This window comes from Barbus barbus (assembly GCF_936440315.1).
Source record: "Barbus barbus genome assembly, chromosome: 8".
NCBI lineage: Eukaryota > Metazoa > Chordata > Actinopteri > Cypriniformes > Cyprinidae > Barbus > Barbus barbus.
Window position 1 is genome coordinate 2,436,280 of NC_136736.1, and position 23,513 is coordinate 2,459,792.

General features: G+C 36.9%; 1 protein-coding gene across 1 annotated transcript; it reads right to left on the reverse strand.

The window, feature by feature from the left end:
* Positions 1-21,683, reverse strand: LOC306874172 (transportin-2-like). Its single transcript, XM_079424004.1, has 25 exons — positions 21,470-21,683; positions 17,952-18,051; positions 16,720-16,795; positions 16,478-16,627; positions 16,172-16,278; positions 14,155-14,288; positions 13,993-14,074; positions 12,538-12,660; positions 12,333-12,451; positions 12,112-12,172; positions 10,878-11,049; positions 10,643-10,795; positions 9,951-10,176; positions 9,700-9,871; positions 8,961-9,047; positions 8,708-8,815; positions 8,432-8,590; positions 7,692-7,779; positions 7,516-7,614; positions 6,353-6,448; positions 4,470-4,545; positions 4,107-4,206; positions 3,937-4,011; positions 3,691-3,836; positions 1-1,737 (listed from the first exon to the last, which is right to left on the reverse strand). The coding sequence occupies exons 2-24, from the start codon at positions 18,048-18,050 to the stop codon at positions 3,729-3,731; spliced, it is 2,670 nt and encodes an 889-aa protein (XP_079280130.1). The 5' UTR covers position 18,051; positions 21,470-21,683; the 3' UTR covers positions 1-1,737; positions 3,691-3,728.
* Between the last annotated feature and the right edge of the window lie 1,830 nt (positions 21,684-23,513).

Here is a 23,513-nt window from a genome sequence, read left to right on the forward strand (position 1 = left end):
CAGCTTGGTAAAAAATCATTTTATTTTTCCTGGCAAGGTAAAGAGAAAGGTGTGATTGTTTTGCTTTCAGAGTCTCAGTGCAGATTTCCACACGCAGCAATCGTTCTCCGCCTCGCCATCCTTCCAACTGTCACGTCCTGTCTTTGCTTTTAGCTCGCTCTTATTTCAAACCGTCCATCCAACAAATATTGTCACAAGAAAAAACAAGACGCATGATGAATCCAACAGTTTTATCAGTAAATTTACCAGCAAATTCCTTACAAAAAAAAACTAAATCATAAAAATAGCAAAACAAATAAGTGCATGACGCATTTTGCTCCGATAGAATTTAAATGTTGTGAATTCGGTTCTATTTATCAAAGTAACTAAAAATTAGCAATAGCAGCAAAACAAAAAAAAAACAAAAAAAAAAAGTTAACCTTATTGTAAAACTATATTTGATATAGTTGTAGTTTGTTGGATAAGCCGATTAAATCACTAAATATCAATATGGCATCAATATTTATCGGTACAAATACATTCATTCATACACTCACAAGCACGCACACATCGTTGGTCACAGTTTACAGGTCAATAGGGGTCCAGGAGTCAAGTTTAAGGTACCTTAAAACAATTAACAACCTATTAACGCAAGAATACACATACGAAATGCGAATTACGAAAAAAATACATGGCAATGACACTAACAAAACACACTTAAAAGCTCCCAACACAGCTACCGTTACACAAATCGCACACACGTACACAACCGAACACATACATAACGCAAGTCATGATCGTTATACTGTGGAGTTTCCGTTCCAGCTCCTTCGCGACGAGACCGAATCTCTCGAAATCACGACAATATTAAACTACGGTGTGATTGAAATCTGTAAACTACAATGAGTTTCAACAGCAAACACTGACCAAGCCCAGGAAAAAACTACAAGCCAACTATGCAAAAAAAGTTAGAAGAAACGTCGGAAAATAAACGATACGGCATAAGAGACGCAAGCAGAGAATCGTGACGACAATCGGACAGAACGACGACAGCTGATGATGATGAAAACTGTAAATTCATAGATGCTCCCTTACTAACGATCAAAAAACACAAATTCGCGATAGCACGTTAACCATCTTTTTTTTAAGCCGAGATTATTCTCGTTTCATCAATAGCAATTATTAAAAAAAGAAAAACGACGCTAGTCTTTCCTAGATAGTCTCAGTGTTAAAGTCTGTTTATGCTATTGCTACGGCAGCGCTGGCGCCGCAGGCCGCTCGTAGTTATTGCAACTTTATGTGCAAGTGTTTCTATGGTCAGTCTGCGTGTGAATGCGTTTGATTCTTATGCCTGGGATTAACTTGAGATTTTAAAAAAGTCGTATAACAGTTGCTGTCTAGCTTCCCTCCCTAATCTTACTCTTTTTAGCGATTATTCCCAGATAACTGTCTATACCTCCCTCCCATTTAACCTACGACCTCCCTCCCGCTCTCTTTTAAGTTTGTTTTTTCCGCTCTCCCTCAGTTACGCTATCTCTCGTCTTCCCTACGTTTTAAGGTTTATTCCCCGTGATTGGGTGCATTCTGCAGTTAACTAGAGGAGTCCCCTCCCCCCTCCCACCCACCCACCCACCCTCATGGACACACAAAGGGCGTGGGATCTGTCCGTCAGGCGGAGCGGCCAATCGCGTCCCTCTCCCCCACGATCAGGGCAGTGCAATACACAGATGGATGAGTTCCCCCCTCCTAAAGGTTCAACTGAAAAAAAACAGAGACAAACAACAGGGTTGCTGGAGGATTAAATTTTAAGACCAAATTTAAGACTAAGACCTGCACAAATAAAATACCATATAAGAGGGGTAGGGCAATGTCTATGGTAAACTATTAAACTGTAAAATGCATAATTTACAGTTCAGATACAAGTTCACAAAAACAAAAAGTTTTATAAAATGATACACTTCACATTTAAACCATTTTTTAGTCAAAAAGTATTAATTATTAAACAATCAATAAATTATTATATTAAATAACAAACACACATTTTACTGTTTAGATATTTATAATGAATTATCTTCTTATTGATCCATTGACCAGTTCACATTTACAGCTCTGCGTGTTTGAAGGGTAAAAACATGGGTCGATTTTCACATTGGTCTGAACAAAAACAACCCAATGTTCCTGCAATACAACGACTGCATAGGACCCTATTTTTTGGGACAGCGCCATCTAGTCCAACAGAGGAGACCTGATTCAAATATAAAAAACAGATGCAAAGAGTAGATCCATGGAAACTATTTTTTATCTTTCCATCTTATTTTTAATGTAAGCGCTAGCGTGAACTTGAGTGTTCAAGGGGGTGTCAGCAATCTCCATTTAGCTGTGCAAAACAGTTAATTGTGCTGCTGGATGTAGTATTTGTATTCTAATTATTTTACATTTATTAAAGTACTAATAATCACACCAATTTATACCTCAATTGTTTTACTGTTTACTGCACTTTAAGTGGGTCACACATCAGACGTGAAGCGCTGTGGCTAATGAACTGAAGTCTCGCACAGACGCAAGCTTTTCTTTCCAAGAAAACTGAATTTAAAACCAGAATATATTAAATATACTGAAAATAAATTAGGTAAAATATTTAAAGAGGGTTACCAACGGGTATGTTTAGGGAGTTGGTTAGGACAATATTAAGTGTATACAATTAAACAACTACATAATTCCTTAAAAATAATATACAGAATTGAATAGCAAGTGCTATAAAATAGGATGAGCCGCTAATATTTAGTCATTTAGCTGACGCTTTTATCCAAAGCGACTTACAAATGAGCACAATGGAAGGAATCAAAATCAACAAAAGAGCAACAACATGCAAGTGCTATAACAAGTCTCAGTTAGCTTAACGCAGGACACGTAGCAAGTTTTTTTTTTTTTTATTCTATAATAAAAAGAAAACAGATAGAATAGAAAAAGAATAGAGCAAGCTAGTGTTAGAGGCCTTTTTGCTTGTTAATTGTATAATAAATAAAAAGAAAACCGAATACAAAAAGATTAGAAAACCTAGTGTTTTTTTACTGCTTAAAACAAGCGAGTCTAAAAGGGAGTTTTTTTTTTTTTTTAAAGAACAGAATTAGAATATTGAGTGCTAAAGTTAGAGGGTCAAATAAAGATGAAAGATGTGTTTTTAGCCGATTCTTGAAGATGGCTACGGACTCAGCTGGTCGGGTCACTCATTCCACCAGGAGGGAACAGTTAATGTAAAAGTCCGTGAAAATGACTTTGTGCCTCTTTGGGATGAACAATAAAGCGACGTTCACTTGCAGACCGCAAACTTATAGAGGGCACATAAGTACTGAATTTAGGTAAAGGGGTGCAGAGCCAGCGGTGGTTTTGTAGGCAAACATTAATGCTTTGAATTTTATGCGAGCAGCTATTGGTAACCAGTGCAAATTGATAAACAGAGGTGTGACGTGCGTTCTTTTCAGCTCATTAAAAATTAATCCGGATTAATTGTAAAGGTTTGATAGAACTGGCTGGAAGACCTGACATAATACATGCATACAAAAAATAAATAAATTAAAAGAAACTATAGGGTCCTGAAACTGCAGTCATCCAATATTGCATGAATACCAGCAACAAAAAAGGACACCTAGGACAGTAATTCTTTGTCCCAGCACATAATAACATCACAAGACATCAGCAGCCATCACTAACCTGACAGCATGTGCTGTGTGTGAAGTAGAGGGGCGGGGCTACACGCCATAGCATGCAGAGAGTCGTTCCTTCAGGATGGGCGGGAACTGCTCTGAGAACTGCTGCCAATTCTCCTCTCCGACCTGGTCCTTAAAACCATGTAGGATCTACACAGAGACACAAAACCTCATTCATCAACATGGATCTTCAAAATGTCACCGCTATACAGGCACAATGTGATGTAACGCAACTCCATGCTCATCTAACCTTGTAGAACATGTCCCTCAGGTCATCTTTAGGGTTGACCCAGGAGGCCACCGCATCACAGAAGAAGATGAAATCCTGAGGGAGCGATGGGTGAAAGGAAAGGAAATGTGTGATGAAGGAAAGAATAACATCACGGTCAATCACAACGGAGTCAGAATATCAGAACTGACCTGGACCACACCACCAGGATTCACACCAATCATCACACAGATGCCTCTGAAGGCCGAGTCCTTTTCCTCATTATCTCTGATGTTTCGTAACGATGTGCACCTGCAAAAAGTTAGTTTTTGAAAAGTCTCTTTTGCTCATCAAGGCTAAATTTATAGGATCAAAAATTCATAAAAATGTAATATTGTGAAATATTACTACAATTTAAAATAACTGATTTCTATTTAAATATAGAGTAAAAGTGTAATTTATTTCTGTGAGCAAATCTGAATTTTCAGCATCATTACTCCAGTCTTCAGTGTTACATGATCCTTCAAAAATCATTCTGATATGCTGATTTGAAAACTCTGGATGTTTAGACTCACCAGGGTCTGATGAACTGTTGCAACATGGGAGCCACTTCCTGTGGACAGACGTAACCCAGGCGACCAATCGTGATGGCTGCAAGGAGAAGTGGGAGGAGTTAAGGTTTGATTGTTTATCTGTGTGAAAGGTAAATGGTAGGGATGCACGATATTATCGGACTGATATCGGAATCGGCCGATATCAGTGTAAATATCGGCATCGGTCCGATATAAAAATGATGCCGATATGTCTTGCCGATAAGAGGAATGGGCTAACTCACATGTGCTCAGGGTATGCTAGTGATTGGATCACGTCAGCATTGCGGCTCATTCTTGAAGCAAAGTTTTGTCTGAATGACGATTAGATTAACTGATTTAGATCGCTGCACTTAATCTGTGAAAGGCGTTCGGTGTGTGATATAGTAAACAGTAATAGCACGGGAAAAAATGGAAACTACATTTTTACCTCAGACCTCCATGTGTTTTCTTCATGTCAGTTGCGGCAAGCTCAAAAATGACCACGCAAAAGACCAGCAAGGTGTGGGATTCTTTTGAATTAACGCTAGAAGGAAACTGAAAAGTTGTGTGTAAACTGTGTAATGTCAGATTGTCTTACAATAACTTTACTGGAGCGATGCGTAATCATATTCAATACAGGCACTTATGGGTTAACTTGGAGGCTAGCCAAAGCCAGCAAATGTCAATCATGTCATACACTACCACCCATCGCTGCGGTCCGCGATCCCATTCTTCTAAACGAAGACCCACTTCGGTGGTGGTGCGGGATTTCCAGGCTCATTTAGAAACTGTGTGCTTGCTTGTAGACTACAAGCTGTAGTTATCTCTCTGCGTGCCTGTGACTTCAGTTCCTGCCGAGTGCTTTTATTTTCAAGTGCAGAATCACCTCTAGTCCCGTCTTTCGCCAGACCACATTAACATGTTAAATTCACTGAACAAATGCGCATGGTCTGAGTAAGTAAAACGACGATTGTTTTGTTTTTAGACAATGTAGCCAACATGAAGTAGGCCTACATTTTTAAAAGCCGTTTTAATGCTATTCCTTGATAAACTTTCCTATTGTTTTTGACTTGTGTTTTAATGTGTTGGCTAACGTTATATGAAGAATTCTGTCAGTCTATTGATTGATTTTCCATTTCTGCATTGCTCCATCCGATCTGAATAAATAAGCTATGCACTGGTTTATGTTGAATGTATATGCTCTTCCTTTTTTTCTGTTTAACGGCCGCCTAAAATTAATAACGCGATGGAAGCATACGGCATAATCATGACCTATTTTTAGCAGAATTCATTGAGGGATTTGACTGTGATTCAAAGATTAAGTATTTCAAGTGTAGGCTGTTATATAGACACACGCAGTTTTCTTCTTTTGCCACTTTTTGGGTGTTTCTAGCTTTTAGACTAGTCGGATACAAAACTTGCGTTTAAACGACGTTTTAATTTGTAGGGGGCGCTGTTGGCCTACTTCTAATTAAATTAAAAGTAAAATAGCCTACACAAGTAACATTTAGACTGTGTTTCTGATTAAATAAAGCAGTAATTGATGGCATAAAATAATGAGTATGTTTTGAAACATGACATTTGTAAATTAAATCATTTTTATACATGCTGACATATAGTTTATTTATAGTTATTTTCAAAGCTTCAATGTGCTGTCAAAAAAACTTCATTATGGTTTATTTAACAAATAAGTTCTTGTTAAAAAAAAATAATAATTAAAAATATTTTGCTTATAATTTCTGCACAGGAGAGACTTGGTGTTGTTTCCAAACAAAAAGGAAATATATCCGTATCGGCCACAATGATTTGCAAAAATATCGGCATATCGGCAAAACTCCAATATTGTGCATCCCTAGTAAATGGTCATGTATGGTCAGAGGTTGTACCCGTGTTCTCCAGCAGGGTTTTGGGAGTGTTGGGTCTGTTAATGATCTCCACCAGATGAGGAAGAACCAGAGCCACATACGGCTGCATCTCCACACCTACGACAACACAGTCAGGTCAGTGACGTCATGCGATTAATAACAATCAGCTTACTGATGACAATTCAATTCACTACAATTAGACTTTTTCACACTTCTGCGTTCCTGGCTTCCGGATTGGCGCTTGCAGGGTAAACGTTTTTCCGGTGACCACAGCGACCATACTGAACAAGAATGAGTTCGAGAATCAAAGTTTTATGAAAATGCTTAAACTGCCAGTACTTTACAAAGCACAAACATTTCACAATGAACTTTTTGCGTCAGCTCGGGTCATCACAAATACAACTTTGTTTAATTCTAAATGGTGGCAGTTATAATTCAGTTAGTTTTGCCAATCTGATTGGTTAATCACAATGTTGTTCCAGAGTCAACAAAGATGTTGATTCAGGAAGATGTCACACTTGGTAAAACCAGGTTCTGCTTCTCCTTTGCATTATTAATGTGATGGCTTAAATGTACGTTGTAGAATGTGCCCTGGGAAATACATATTAAACAAGAGATGACTCGGATTCATGACTTTATTCCTATTCTATCAGATTATGTTGTTGTGTTGAGTTTAATATGCTTCAACCGACCTGAGAACTGTTTAATGTATTCTTGGAAAAACGTGCAACTGGACATAAATGTTATCATTTTTATGTAATTTATCACGATGTGGTGATTCGAGGGAAATGATAAAAACTGAGATAACACACTCAAATGCACCGGAGATCAAAGACTATATAAAAAGGGACTTTGCCGGAGACCATCCAGCGCTATGTTAAGCATATTATCTCACGAGTCAGCAGCCTGAATGGCCATATAGGTTACAAACAAGTAAAATGTTATTTCTTTGTAGATTATAAAACAACTTGGCAATCAGACAAAACAGAAAAGGTAAGAAGCATTATTTCAGAAAAGGGCATACTAATATAATAGGCGCAGACCTGTAACAGAACTAACTTTACCCTGCGCTGATGTAATTTCCAATTTTTGTGAAAAAGGCTAATGACGTCAAACAATCATCATTCTAAATCCTAATCCGTGTAATGATGTAACTGACACAGAATCAGTGTGATGGTCCTCACCCATCTGCATGCAGATCTCTCCGATGGCCCAGGTTGCGTTGTTACAAACAGAGATAAACTCAGGGTTCAGATTCGTCCCCAGGATCGGCATGAACTCAGCTAAACACACATACACAGTTTCAGTGATTATTATGAAGTTAAGGGTGTATCATGCAGGTCAAATGAACTCGTCTTACCGATGCAGGGTTTGACGTGTGGAAAGCAGGCCTTGGTCAGATCACCCAGCAGAGCAAATGAGCTCTGTCTCACCTCAGGCATAGTGTCCTACAAACAAGAGAGTATCACTTTCAATTTGCATTCATAACAATAAATCAGCCTCGTTTCATAATGAAACAATAAATAATTTAAATATTAAAGTAATAAAAATAATCTAAAACAAATTTAAATAAGCAATTTTATTTTAATAATAATAAATCAAGTTTATAACAATAATTAAAATTAAATATTTAAATATTTAAATATACACCAACAATAAAATAAATTAATGAAAATAAAATAAATACTAAATAATAAACTAAATGTATTTTGTAATGTAGTAAATAATTCAAATAACAAATAAAATTTATAACAATCGTTAATACAGATAATAAAAATATACAACATACCTACACCAACAAGATAAAACATAGTAATCTATATAGTAAATTAAATATTAAAATAACTAATGTATAAGTGTATTTTATAATATAGTAAATAATAGTAATTCAAATAACTGTATAACAATAATACAGATAATAAAAAAAACATTAAAATACCAAAAATATAAACAATACATTCATTGTATATTAAAATTAAATATAAAAAAAATAAATAAACAGTAAATGTCAATATATTTTTATATAATATTAAATTGTAAATACTTGATATAATAATTATAATAACAACAAAATATGTTAAACTCTCTCACACATTGTACCTGCATACACTGGAACAGAAGGGTCATGATGTTGCTACGGGCAACCAGCTGGTCCACATGACCCCCGAGACCTTCGGCCAGACCGCTGAGTAGATCCAGAGCGACTATCATGAAGTCCTTATCTGGAGCCTCGTACTGATCCGGCTGCTGGCTGTACATCTACACACACACACACACACAGAGGTGGGTTAATGACTGTGGTCCACTGATGTCCATGTGGATATATGCGTGTGTGTGTGTGTGAGAGTGAGAGAGTGAGTAAGTGTGTGTTCTCACCATGGCTTGTGCGAGTGTTTTCTGCACCAGAGTAACACAGCGCTGATAGACGGGCTCACAGTACGGGAGGAAACCGCTCTGTAACGCCGTAGCCACAGATGACAAACACTACACACACAAACACAGAAGATGAGAGTCATTTATAGTCCATTTTCACTTTCAATTACAATTGTTTGAGCAAAACAATGTACAATTGTGTGTCGTGAAAAAGTAAATTTAAACTATGAAATGAAGGCTTTCATTTGGTTCTCACCTCCAGCAGAGGAAACAGGTCTTTATCCTCGTCTTTCAGTTCATTCCACTTCTGTATCAGAGGCGGCATCAGTTTCTGGATGTATTCCTGTTCACAAACACACACAAGATAAGACCTACAAACATGCACTAATAATATTTCTCTTTTTAAAACAAGCTGACAAGGGCAGGGATGAGCAGAGGCAGATCGAACCAAAAGTGTGTCATTTACTGTTAAAAAAACAAAACTGACATCAAATTGAAGATGATTTCCATCATGGCATATATTTTGACAAAAAAGAATAATGGTATCTGATCTTTTGAGTTGCCCTACTTGCATCTGTGGTGTTTAGAAAAGTTAAAACAGCAAACACTACAGTTGAAAAGTTGAATTAAACTGACTAAAAGTGACAGTTAAAGTTTATTTTCAAATCAATGATGCTCTTTTGAACTTTCTATTCAAAGAATTTCAAAAAAGGAAGTGTTTGCGTAAAAATATGAAGCAGCACAGCTGTTCTCAAGATTGATCATATTAAATGTTTGTAAAAGCAGTAAATAAGTATATTAGAATGATTTCTGAATAAATTACATTTTACAATATATTCACATAGAAAACTATATTATATTACCATTTTGTTACTGCATTTTTCTTCAAATAAATGCAGTTTTTAGAAGCATAAGAGACTTCACTCAAAAACATTTAAAAAGGTCTTGGTAGCGTATGAAGACTGAAAATTATATTGGTGGAAACTCTTAATTACCGGTTGGTTCAGATGATGTCCGACAGAGTCTGCCAGGGTGCCGATGGCGTCATAGAGGATGAGCAGGTTCTTGTGCTGATATTTTCCAAAAGCAAATACCAGAGTGTCCAAAATGAAACTGAGGTACGGAACCAGCTCCGTACATGCTTCCTCCTCCAGAGTCGCAAACGCACTGAAAAACATTACACAGCTGTTTTATAACTCTAATCATCAATAGATATTTCAGATGTGAATTTCTCTCAAACACTCACCTGCAGGCAGCCTCCTGCACCCTCTTGTTGCCATCCAGGATGCGTTTGAGCAGTTCTGTCATGAGCGGTTTGAGGTGTGCGTCCGGCGGCTGGCTCACCACCCAGTGCGCGTAGCGGCTGAGCGTCCAGCAGGCGATGGAGCGAACCAGAGCCTTCTTATCACACAGACACTGGATCAGGTGCGGGATGAGCTCGGGCAGGTACTGGACCATACCCTGCATACAGCCTGACGGAAAGAGACAGGACGTGTAAACACCTGGTATTAAAGGGATAGTTCACCCAAAAATGAAAGATGACATTTAATAAGGTTAGGGGGAAAAAAATGACCATTTATAAACATAGTGGGCAATGACATCTGTTTTGTTACATACAGCAACTCATTTTAAGTTAACTATTTCTTCCTCTTTCCAGTCACAGAGCACTTTATTTTGAGAGTTAAGTGAGAGAAAATCTGTCCAGATTGGGGGAATAGTAATGTTTAATAATATATTTTATTATGTAAATAATTTTTGCATTGAAAATAGCATAGATTTTTGTTTGTATATGCTGTCAATTATAGTTCTTAGAAAGAAAATCGGAATTGGCAAAAATCGGTTATAGGCAGGTCACACTTCCAAAAAATCGTAATTGGCCAAAAAAAAATTGCAATCGGTGCATCTGTAGTGAATTCAGTCTGTGTGAGTGAGACACACCTTCAGCAATGGCTCCCAGCACCAGTATCCCAGACTCTTTGATGACCCAGTCCGGGTGGAAAAGCAAACCCTTCAGCAGCGGCAGCAGGTGCGGCAACAGCTCGTCCCGAAAGACGTTAGCCAACACGTCCAGCGCCGCCGCAGAGCACTTCCCTAGAAACATACAAAAATATACACACTTCATACACGGAAGAGCATTTACAGCAAGAGCGTTCTGATTGGTTGGTTTACTCACGTAGGTTCCAGTCAGACAGCGTGTCGTCGTCATCATCCTCGTCTTCATCGATGTCCTCTCCTTCCTCCCCCTCTCCTCCCTCGTGCTGCAGTGTGACGGTACGTGACTTGTGGAAGCGAGGCTTGATGTCCTGCTCGCTGTCAGGAACGTTGTCGTCCTCCTCCACGTCACCCTGAGACACACAGAGAGAGAGAATTCAGATTCACACGGTCCCTACAGAACACTCACTGCTTATAAATCAGTCGGGCTGGGGAAGAAAATAGATTTTCTAAAATTTCCAGCTCCGATATCAATTTGGAAAAAAAATGTAGATCTAGAAAACTCTATTGAGTTGTCGTCACGGGCTGCATGCAAAAATGAACAACACGATCGATGTGATCTGATTCACGAACAAATAACTTTTGTGAACAGCTCTTTTGATACTTATGAGCACACAGTGAAACCAGTGTGGCTCAAATCTTGAAAACAAGCCAGTTTTTTGAATGAATAGTTCAAAAATTATGAATTACTGATTTGAGTAATCAGTCGGAAACACTTCCCTGTATAATTTACAGCATTAGCAGAGAGAATACTCTTTTGGATTCAAGAATCCAAATCAGTGTGTCAGCTCAAATTAAAACTATTAAAACTAATTTTCGGTCACTGAAATAAAGCAGAAATTAAAATATAAATATTAGATGAACTTCAAAAAACATTGAAAATGCTGCCTTGGCTAAAATTACTAAAATTAGTCAAATTAAAACAGCAGTACAACTAAATAGGATGAAAATGAGAAACATCAAAATGTCAAACTTAAAATTAAAAATTTATTTTAAGGAATTGAGATAAATCTGAAATAAAATAAAATATACATTTTATATGAAAAAATTAAGACAAATACAAATTTTGCTTTGGCAGCTAGTGAAATAAGTTGAAAGTTGAGCAGTAAAATTAGTGAACAATTAGTAAAATTAAATTAAAAAAGCAAAATAGAATAAAATTTGTAAAAAGTAACAAATTTGCTACAACAAATTAAAACTACAATAAAAGCTAATCAGTAATATTAATAAATACTGTAATAGTAAAAAAATAACACTAAAGTAACACCAATATTAAAACAAAAAGAACCTCAAACTGAATCGAATGCTTGTGAACCATCATTGAATATTATGTGTATGCAAATTCAACTAATGCAATAAACATGATTTGATTAAAAGGAATATCCCTGACTCATGTCTCACATATGGTGACTCACCTTCAGTAAAATGATGTCAATCTCAGAATACTTCATTCCGTTGACCAGGATGGGGATGAGTCTGTGGAGAATTACATCAACATTAGATCATCTCACTCATTCATCAAGAGTTCAGATCAGATCTCTCAGACAGAACTAAACAGAGGCCAGAGGCTTCATCTGTGTGTTCAGTTTAAGCTCAGATGTGTGTGGTGATGATGATGATGGCCAGCAGCACTCACTGGACCAGGTGTCCTGACAGAGCCTCTTTACAGATGGGCTGCTCCGCCAGAGTCAGCCAGAATTCACACGCCTCCAGCGCCACGTTCTCATCCGCGTCCTGCGTGCGCTGCAGCATGTACTGCAGAAAGAGACACAGACCAGATATAAAGCTCCTATAATACCTTTAAATGACAGTAAAACATCAGATGTTTGTGCTGGTCTCACCTGTATGATGCTGTGCATGTGTGGTATCAGGCGGTCGATCCGGACCTCCAACAGCATGACCAGAGCTCTGCACACGTTCTTCCTCACCTCGCAGTCTTCATCCCCCGCCAACGCAAACAGAGACTGAAAACAAAGCACACAGTACAGATGAGCTGAGCCTTCGCCACTGAAATAACTACAAATGTATGGGTCATCGTAAGCCGGTTTTTGACATACAAGGCTGCTGAAAAGTCTGCTTTCTTGAAAGAACTACAAGCTTGATTTGGCAAAGTTTGTTGGGGAAAAAATTATGCGTTTTGTGTATTTGAACCCTTTTTCAACAATAACTATGATTTTGAGAGCCATCTTTTCACACTGAGGACAACCGAGGCACTCATAGGCAACTATTACAGAAGGTTCAAACTAGAGACATGCGCAGGACGGATTTTTCAGTCCCGCTCCCGCAGAAATATATCCAATATGGTGAAATATATCTAATCTAATGCAAAAATGAAAACTTTTTGAATTTGAAGATCAGGGTAAATGTTACTTATTTTCTCTTCTGTGAAACATGTAAGTATCTTCTGTAGCCTCCGAAGGGCAGTACTAAATGATAAAATATTATATTTAGGCAAAATAAGAAAAATATACACATCTCCATTCTATTTTCACCCCCCCGGCTCTTAATGCATGTTTTTTCCTTCTGGAGCATCAGTGAGCGTTAGAACTTTCTGTAATCGTTGCATATGAGTCCCTCGGTTATCCTCAGTGTGAAAAGATGGCTCTCAAAATCATACAGTCATTGTTGGAAAGGGTTCAAATACACAAAAATGCTGGAAAACCAAAGAATTTGTGAGACCTGAAGGATTTTTCTGAAGAACAGCAGGCAGTTTAACTGTTCAGGACAAACAAGGGACTCATGAACAACTATCACTAAACATAAAACACAGCTTTGGATCATTCAGGTAACAACACAGTATTAAGAATCAAGTGTATGTAAACTTTTGAACGGGGTCATTTTTATAAATTCAACTATTAATTTCTCTTGTGGACTATATGTAAACATCTTTTATGTGAAATATCTTATTCGGGTCAGTACTAAACAAACAACAAGCATCCCTCTTATTTTGGTAAAATTAACATTTTGCAGATTCTGAAAGATTCTGACTTCAACTGTATACACACAAAAATATTAAAATAAATATAGAATTATATATAAAAAGAACTGTGCACTATACTGTGCAATTTAAGAAAATATATATATATATATTTTATATTCAGACCGAATACCTCTCTTTGGTCTGAATTATAGACTGAATCAATTAGTCAGCTCATTTCCTCATCGAATCAGCTCAGATGACTCACTCATTCAATGAGCTGAAATCTCTGCTGACAAATTTAAAAATTACAATTACTGCATGAATACTTATTACTTCTTGGTGAACAGAAGCCACTGTTTGCTGGAGGTCAACTCACCTCTATGAATGTGTCGATGTTGTCCATGAGAGCCTGAGCCCTGCCAATAATGAACTGATTCACACATGCTATGGCATGAGACCTACAGAGAGAGTGTGAATCAGTAAGTTGTTCTTCATTATCAAACACAGACCAGCGAGAGATGTGTGTGTGGTTCTTCACCTGATCTTCGGGCTGCAGTGTTTGAAGAACTGCAGGAATTTGGGGATCATGATGTTGAGGGGTCGATTCAGAGCGTCACTGTCCAGCAGTTCAGACGAGTCCTCGCAGATCTTCTGCAGCGCACCAAAAGAACCCTGTACACATACGCATATATTAAAGCAAATAAGAAAAATAACTAATTTCTGTTGGAAATCCCACTTCATTATGGGTTTATAATAGATGAGAGGAATATTTGTACAAACTGTAACAAGTGTTATAATGCCATGATAATTTCACTATAGTGCCCTTAGTACCAATCGTTTAAATGCCACAGCCGACATGAGTATTGTTGCTGATCATGTCCATCCCTTTATGACTACAGTGTACCCATCTTCTGATGGCTACTTCCAGCAGGATAATGCACCGTGTCACAAAGCTCAAATCATCTCAGACTGGTTTCTTGAACATGACAATGAGTTCACTTTACTCAAACGGCCTCCACAGTCACCAGATCTCAATGCAATAGAGCACCTTTGGGATGTGGTGGAACGGGAGATTCGCATCATGGATGTGCAGCCAACAAATCTGCAGCAACTGCATGATGCTATCATGTCAATATGGACCAAAATCTCTGAGGAATGTTTCCAACACCTTGTTGAATCTATGCCATGAAGAATTAAGGCAGTTCTGAAGGCATAAAGGGGTCCAACCTGGTACTAGCAAGGTGTACCTAATAAAGTGGCCAGTGAGTGTATATCGCAATATTTTCTTTTTCAATAACGGTGATATGATTTTTAAACATTTCCAATTTCTATATACATTACCAGTGTTTCCCATTCAGTGTTTTATTTGTGGCGGCTTTGCATTGTGGGATGAATATTGCACATTTTGGGAAAATACTAGGGATGTAACGGTATTATCAATATCGTGGTATCACAATAGCAAAACTGTCTCAATATCATCATGGTCACTATGTTTTGGCACAGTATGTCAAACGAACTAAAACTGAAAGCACAATATGGCTTAATCCCTTCATCAACTTTGTTTTCGTTCAGGTCGCACTTCATTCAGGCGATCAGCTCGTGATCTGGTGTTTTCCGCGCCTCAGAACGGCTCCGTTCACAGTTAATGAATGCAGTCAACTCGTTTGTTTCATGTGCTGTTTAGAACACAACGGCCACCAGTTATTTTGACAATAGATGATTAAAGCATTTCACTAGATTAGAAGTGAGACGCATTTTTGTAAGCCTGTTTTCACTGAAGCTGGATTTTTCCATCAAAATAAAAGCTCTACTGCCGTTTCCGTCAAAATAAAAGTGCAGTATGAATTGCTGACAGCTAGCCGTTTAAATGCAGACCAAATTCAAAATATCTCTTTCAAGTGTAGAAATTAGGACAGTATTGTAATTTCCCTACTGTAAAGCAAAAATAATATTCCTATGAATTATTAATTTTCATTTATTTTAAAAGTGCAATTGTTTTACAATATATGGCTATTACATAGGAATAACAACAATATAAAATCATTGTTATTATTATTATAATCTAATTTGTTTGGCTTCCTAAAACACCAGTTTGAATTAATTTAGACTGAGACAGTAGTCAATTCACTGACTTCAGTTTTCTTAGTTAAGAACATGGGTTGGAGCTCTTAATTTTGAACTCTCAAAGTGCATTAGATAGAAGAATTTAACTTTAAAATGTACAAAATTTAAATTTTTTCCCCCCCAAGTCTTCATTTTCTACTTTTTTTTTTATTAATTATCCCAATAAATATCGTACCGTGGACTTCATAGAGATATTTTCGTACCGTGAGATTTTGATATTGTTACATCCCTAGAAAATACTGAACGTGCACGTTGAAATCAGAAAGCATACTGCATTCTGAGTTAAAATATTAAGACGTGATTCTACAGAATATGGAGATAAACACTATTTTATGCATATAAATGAAATGATTAAATATCATTTTAAAATTGGGTGTTTGGTCAACAATGGGAGTTTGGTTAAAACATACTCAGAGTTGTGCGTGTTTTACCTCGCAGGTGTTGTAATCCTCTGAGTTGAGGAGGTTGCAGAGCTGAGGCAGCAGTTCAGGCCATGTCTGCAACTCCCCTTTAGACGCGATAGTAGTGATGAGAATACCTGCGGACACACACGGACACAAATTCAACTATAACACAAAGCTGAATAAGCTATTTGTGTCACTTAAAGACAATGAATACTTCTGTAATTACAACTAATCAAATCAAATTAACTGAAATTAGCCCAAAGCATCTAAATCAGAGTTTTGTAGATGTTTACTCCACATCTATTACAGTCTCAAACCCGGGTTCAGACTGACCGATGGTGGCACGGATGAGCGGAGACGGGTCTCCGATGTTGTTGAGACACTCTCTCTTGATGAAGTCGGCCACAGCCGGAGGGAAGTTCTGGTAGTGAGCCTTCACGTTGTTCTTGAGAATCAGACCGCTCAGAGAACGGGTGGGCTCGTCTGCAGAGACACAGAGAGAGATGTGTCTTTAGAGAAGTGACAGGAGAGTGTGTGACACTAAGGCAGATGATGCATGATGGGATAATACAGACCTTCAGATTTGAGGCTGGTGAGGACGAAGATGAGATAGTTGTTGAAGTCGGGATACTGATTCAGCTGCTCCAGTTTCTAATGAGAGAGTCAGGAAAACATTAGGATCATTTCAACAGACAGCAAAGAAAGAAGACATCTGATCTCAGACCAGAGACGTTTATTAAGATGTACACAAAAAAATTATTTACTCATTTAACAATTTTAATTTGCTTTAAAAACAGACTATTATGTTGCCTATAAACTATGCTAAAGTAGATTAGACATAAAAAAATGGGACTAGAGTGACAAAGTTTGATTCATTTTCTTGAAGGAGTCGTTTACTGTCAGATTAAATGAATAAATCCCTTCCAAGACTCTGATTAAACAAATCATCTTCAAATTTACAATCCTCTGCATTGCATTTTAGGTTTTAAAATGTTTTAGGGAACAATTATCGAGGTAAATATTGCTGTTTGTTACAATACATTTTATCTTTAAAGTAGTAAAACTGATCACCAAGACCAAAAAAAAAAAACTAAAACTTTTATTTTATATTTTATATGTGAACATTTTAAAATGGAATTCATTGCTGTGATCAAAGCTGAATTTACAGCATCATTACTCCAGTCTTCAGTGAATCAGAAATCATTCTAATATGCTGATTTGCTGCTCAAGAAACATATTATAAATGTGGGGGAAAAAAACTGTTGGGCTGCTTCATATTTTGTGGAAACCGTGATATTGGGGTGGTGATGGCGCAGTGGATAAGACACATGCCTTTGGTGTGAGAGACCCGGGTTCGAATCCACTGTGAGACACCAATGTGTCCCTGAGCAAGACACTTAACCCCTAGTTGCTCCAGAGGCGTGCGACCTCTGACATATATAGCAATTGTAAGTCGCTTTGGATAAAAGCATCAGCTAAATGAATAAATGTAAATGTAATATTGCTTTTTTGAGGATTCTTTGCTGAACATTAATGTCTTTACTGTCACTTTTGATCACCTGAATGTGCCCTAGCTACATAAAAGTTTGAAATTCATTTTAAACAAAACAAAATCATACTTAAGCATATGGCCCATCACTACTGTGCATATGTGTACCAAATAAAAACTGCCAACACAGATACTAAAAATCTGACATTTCAACATTTGCCCAGTCGTTCCGGCTAAAATTCACAGTATATTTGTTTGATAACCTGGATAAATAAGTGTTAAAGATATTTAACTGATCATAACGATAGTGTAATATACCTCTTGAACGGCTCTCTGTGTGGCCGTATCTGGAGACTGTGAGTCCTTCAGCAGCTGCAGCACCTGCTGTAAACCCTGTTCATCCGGCTGCCACTCCATCCTGAGCCACACACACACAGGAAACAGAGGACAAATGAGTGCACTACGCCCTCTTGGCCATCACTGCTTTCTTGACACAGTTTTAGAGAGAAAGAATTGAAGTGAGCAAATAACACACATAACTAACACAGAACTCATTCATTCATAACGATCATCCACAGACACATGCATTCAGACCAAATACCTGGTTTACAACACTTAATTGTTGAAGCCAGGCTAATCCACCAGGTTACACATCTGCTTTACCATCTGATCTGGTTTAGTGGGATCGAGGCAGATGAGAGTGTGAATGTGTGAGGCTGTGATGGGAGCGTCTGACTTGCATGTGGGCCGTGTGTGAATGTGCGAGTATTTCTTCAGAGGCTCTGCACATACTCAGGAAGACGCTTCGGTTTCATTTAATATCAATTGTTTCATTGCATATGCTACTATTTAATCTGCATAACAATGTAAGTGTAAAGATTAATTTGAGAAAGTCAGCAGCAACCAAACCTGAAAACCAGCATGATTTAAAATGTTTTAATGATATTGTTTGTACATTATAAATGTCACTCAGTTTTGCTGTCTATGTCTATCATAGCGCAGAATATTAAAAAAATCTCTTATTTTGTCACAAAGTTGCTTTGTTTTACTTTCAAATTCCTAAAACTTGATTACAAAATTCCAATTTGTATTTGTCTACTTATTTAATACATAAGTGTATGTTTGTATAAATGTCTTTCCATGTTAGGCCTGTCACGATAACAACTTTTTGTTGTGCGATATATTGCCCCAGAAATAATTACGATAAGCGATATTGTCATTTTATGCCACTGAATATATAATCATAATTTAATAGCATAATAATGCAAGAAAGCCTATACACTTTCAAATTATACACTTTTAATTCTTAAGAATATTTAGATCATGGAAATTATCTAACAAATTTCTAAATTTCTAACAAAAAGTGCAAAGCAACAAGAAAAACTCACAAAGAACTTGTATGGAGATGTTTCCCTGAGCTTCTTTTCTCTGTAAATTAAGGGTGCACGCTATTGCTGAAAAACACCATCCCTACTTATCAGAGATGTCCGTATGCACAAAGGCACAGATCCCTAAACAAGACCATACCTGCAGATGAAACTTTTTTTGTAGAAGCATTTCTTAAATGTGAACTAGCACCTCATGACTACACCACGTTATGTACGAGAAGCTGCAAAAGACACAGGCGCAAGTGGAATGCAAAATACATGGTGACATTCATTTTTATGTAAATATAATGGAGGATATATTACATCATCAAAAATGATTGAGGTCATGAACTTATATTGTGTAATAAGTCGATATATTGATTATTACGACAGGCCTAATCCATGTGAGTTAATCTACATATCTATCAATTTATATGTGTATACATATGCATACATACATACAGTCATGGCCAACAATATCGGCACCCTTGGTAAATATGATCAAATTAATCTGCATTGTTAATCCTTTTGATCTTTTATTTAAAACATTCACAAAAATCTAACCTTTCATTCGATAATAAGAATTTAAAAATGTGGGAAGATCTCATTATGAAATAAATGTTTTTCTCAAATACACGTTGGACACAATTATTGGTACCCCTAGAAATTCTTATGAGTAAAATATCTCTGAAATATATTCCCATTCATATTCACAATTTTGAGCACTCCAGGGTGATTATGAACATTAAATTATCCAGCCATGGCTTCCTGTTTCACAGAAATATAAATAGGAGGGAAAACAAAGCCCAAATTCCCTTAATCATCATCACAATGAGAAAAACCAAAGAATATATTTCTGATGTGCAGCAAAAGATAACTGAGCTTCACAAATTAGTGAAGTGCCTTTAAGAAAAGAGCTATAGCAGTGAAAATTCCCATTTCCACCATCAGGGCAATAATTAAGAATTTCCAATAAACATAAAATGTTATGAAACTGTCTGGAAGAGGACATGTGTCTATATCGTACTAATGCACGGTGAGGAGGAGAGTTTGAGTGACTAAAGACTCTCCAAGGACCACAGCTGGAGAATTGCAGAAAATAGATGAGTCTCGGGGTCAGAAAACCTTAAAAAAAATGGTCAAACAGCACCTACATCACCACATGTTGTTTGGGAGGGTTTCAAAAAAATGATCCTCACTCATCCAAAAACAATCTCCAGCATATTCAGTTATCAGACACGACTGGAACTTCAAATGGGACTGGCTTCTATGGTCAGATGAAACTAAAAAATGAGCTTTTTAGCAGCAAACACTCAAGATGGTCACTCAAGATGCCATGCGTCTAAACAAGATGTCCAGGACCTCCAGCAGAAATATAGGCCCACAACATCAAAAATACAGCAGTATATTTCATTGTACACATGGGGTACTTTTTATCCCTGTGTACAATGAAATATACTGCTGTATTTATTATGTTGTGGGCCTATATTTCTGCTGGAGGTCCTGGACATCTTGTTTAGACACATGGCATCATGGATTCTATCAAATATCAACAGATAAAAAATCAACAAGTGATTGACTCTGTTAGAAATCTTATAATGGGCCATGTTTGGATCTTCCAACCGTACAATAATCCAAACACAAACCTCAAAAACAACACAAAAATGGGTCACTGAGCACAAAACCAAGCTTCTGCTGGCCATTCCAGTCCTCTGACCTGAACCCTGTAGAAAATGAGTGATGTGAACTGAAGAGAAGAAGCACCGTCATGGAGCTGTGAATCTGAAGGATCTGGAGAGAATGATCAAAATGATCAATTTCTCTTTTATAACAAAAATAATTAGGATATAAAATAAAGACCATGTTCCATAAAGATTTTTTGTAAATTTCCTACTGTAAATACATCAAAACTTAATTTTTGATTAGTAATTAGTGTGTACCCTCAGATTCCAGATTTTCAAGTTGCATCTCAGCCAAAAATGGTCCTTTTATTATCCTAAAAATATTATCCTAACAAACCATACATCAATGGAAAGCTTATTTATTCAGCTTTCAGATGATGTTTAAATCACAATTTCGAAAAATGTACCCTTATGACTGCTTTTGTGGTCCAGGGTCACATATATACAATATCATAAACATATGACTGAGAAGTGTGTGTTTGTGGGTATGTTTGAGTACGGTGTGAACGTGTGTATGATACATGTTTAGTGTGTGTACATGTATGTTTGTGAGTGTGTGTATACTCTATAGTGTGTAGTTCATATGTATAATCTGTGTGTGTAGGCCGTGTGTGTGTTCACGCAGCCCGGTTTAACTCACATCAGACGCGTTAACCGATCACACATGAAATAAAACGCGTTAAACCCGTTATATATGCGTGATGAGTGTGTATAATGATGCGGAATAAACACACACAGAGGCTTATGTAGCCGTTAGCCGCTGTGCTAACCCGCCAAACGCTCTCACCTTCAGTCAGTGTTTCTCTCTTTCTCTCTGTGTCTGGCTGTATCTCTCCCTGCCGCGGCACAAGCGCTGATAGCCGTCGGTTCGCAGTAACGGATGGCTGGCCGCGGGTTTCTGCGTGATTTCTGTGGGATTTAATCGGCGTGTTTGCTGTTATTCTTCTCTCACCGGCGGCGCCTGATGCATGGCGGACGCGTTAATCGCGCGGTGTGGATCTGAGCGGCTTCCGTACCGTGACGCTGACGTCAAACCTCATTAACATAAAACGAAATTAAACTCTAATACTGACCATTAGGGTTTTATTCAAAGAAAAAGCTAGATGTATTGACTAACACATATTAATTGTGCTCTATATTTCGCGAATGAAGGTTTGTGGAGGATGTAACTTAATTGTAGAGGTCTATAATTCATCCTGTGACCTGTAGATGGAGACAAGGGGTCACTCAGGTTCATTAGCCTCATTAAAAAATATTTATATCCACATTTCTGTATAACCCCCAAAATTGTGTTTTTTGGTTATTCTTTAAATTTAGACCCTTCTCACTGCAAATTTATTATTAATCTATTGCTATTTCTTGCTCAATTTTACATTCATAAATGTCAATTTTCAAAGAAAACTCCTTATTTTTTTATTTTCAGGAAATATTTTGATATGTATGTAAACTCGTTGAGTAACTCTAATAATTCTATTGCATGTAAGACTCTCTTATGGTGTAAGTCTTATAAGATAACTTAGTATGCTTTGGATTATTGTTTTTAACCCTCATTGTTTTTTTTGTTGTTCTCTCTTTGTCTTTGTAATTGTTGTTTTGCTATTGCATAATAAAAAAATAAATAAAAATAAAGTATCAGATCAGAGTTGAGAAGGTTACTTTGGAAATGTAATAGATTACAGATTACAAGCTACTCTGTTTAAAATGTAATAAATTGTGTAACTTTCAATTACTTTATTAATGTCATTTTCTAACTTAAAATGTCTAAATGTTTTCAATTTTTTCTAAACTATTAATTATTTTGAAACATTTAAAGCAGGCAGGGTTAACCTTACAGTAGCACTCAACACAGACTTTCAAAATCCTTCATCGCTTGAATTAAGATTATAATAATTTCATTTTAAAGCACAGCCACCACAAAATCAGTCTTTAACACTCTTTTTACTTTGAGATAGTTCTGAGGTTAAATACAGATTTAATGTTATAACTAGATATAGTTTAATTTTTGGCATCAATGGCATCTAGCAATGCCTTGGGGGGGAAAACAGTTAATCTAAAAAAATAAAGCATTTACATAAACCCATTAAATAAGAAATAAAACAGTTGTCAAATAAACGTGTCCTATTATGTGTCCTAAGCTCCTGAAACATTTGTGTCTCATATTGTACAGCAATTTAGGAAGAAAATCAATTAAATCTCTCTCTCTCTCTCTGAGAGAGATGTATGCTATACCACAATAATTTGTGATTATTACCATATTCATACTTGCATGGCACTCCATCATATTCAAAGAATAAGGTAACACTTTATTTTAAGGTGTCCATAATACAGAGTAATTACCTAATTAATTGCCTATTACATCTACATAATTACAAACTGTAAGTACAGGCTGTTCCATAACTTCATCACAAGTACATTTTATTGCATGTAAGTACAACGGCTACTACTAAGTACTTAATTAGGTAATTACTCTGTATTATGACACATTAAAATAAAGTGTTACCAAAATTTATATTAAAAATGGAAGAATTTTTGTTCAGTTTTAAGTGAAGAAAGAGACGTATATCTTTGAGAGCATTGCTTTGTGGGCAAACAGTGTCCAGTGATGTCTGTTCTGCACATTTTTTCAACTGTGATAGATTTTCTGTGTAATTTATTCAGATTAATTTGCATAAAGTGCTGAATACACTAGTACATACTACACTAAGTAGCATGCTAATATATTTTAAGCTAAGCTACCTGTTAGCTTTCCCATTCTTTATTTACAGTTCAAGCGTCGTGACCCCAAACTCTATCGCAAAAAAAACTTTATTCCAGTTTGCTGTTATTAAATC

Coding starts and splice junctions, on each gene's coding strand:
- LOC306874172 (XM_079424004.1), bottom strand. CDS start 18,050: ATGGAGTGGCAGCCGGATGAACAGGGTTTACAGCAGGTGCTGCAGCTG. Junction 12,173..12,332: donor CTGTCAGGACACCTGGTCCA/GTGAGTGCTGCT, acceptor AATTCTCCACAG/ACTCATCCCCATCCTGGTCA. Junction 4,546..6,352: donor AACCCTGCTGGAGAACACGG/GTACAACCTCTG, acceptor TTCTCCTTGCAG/CCATCACGATTGGTCGCCTG.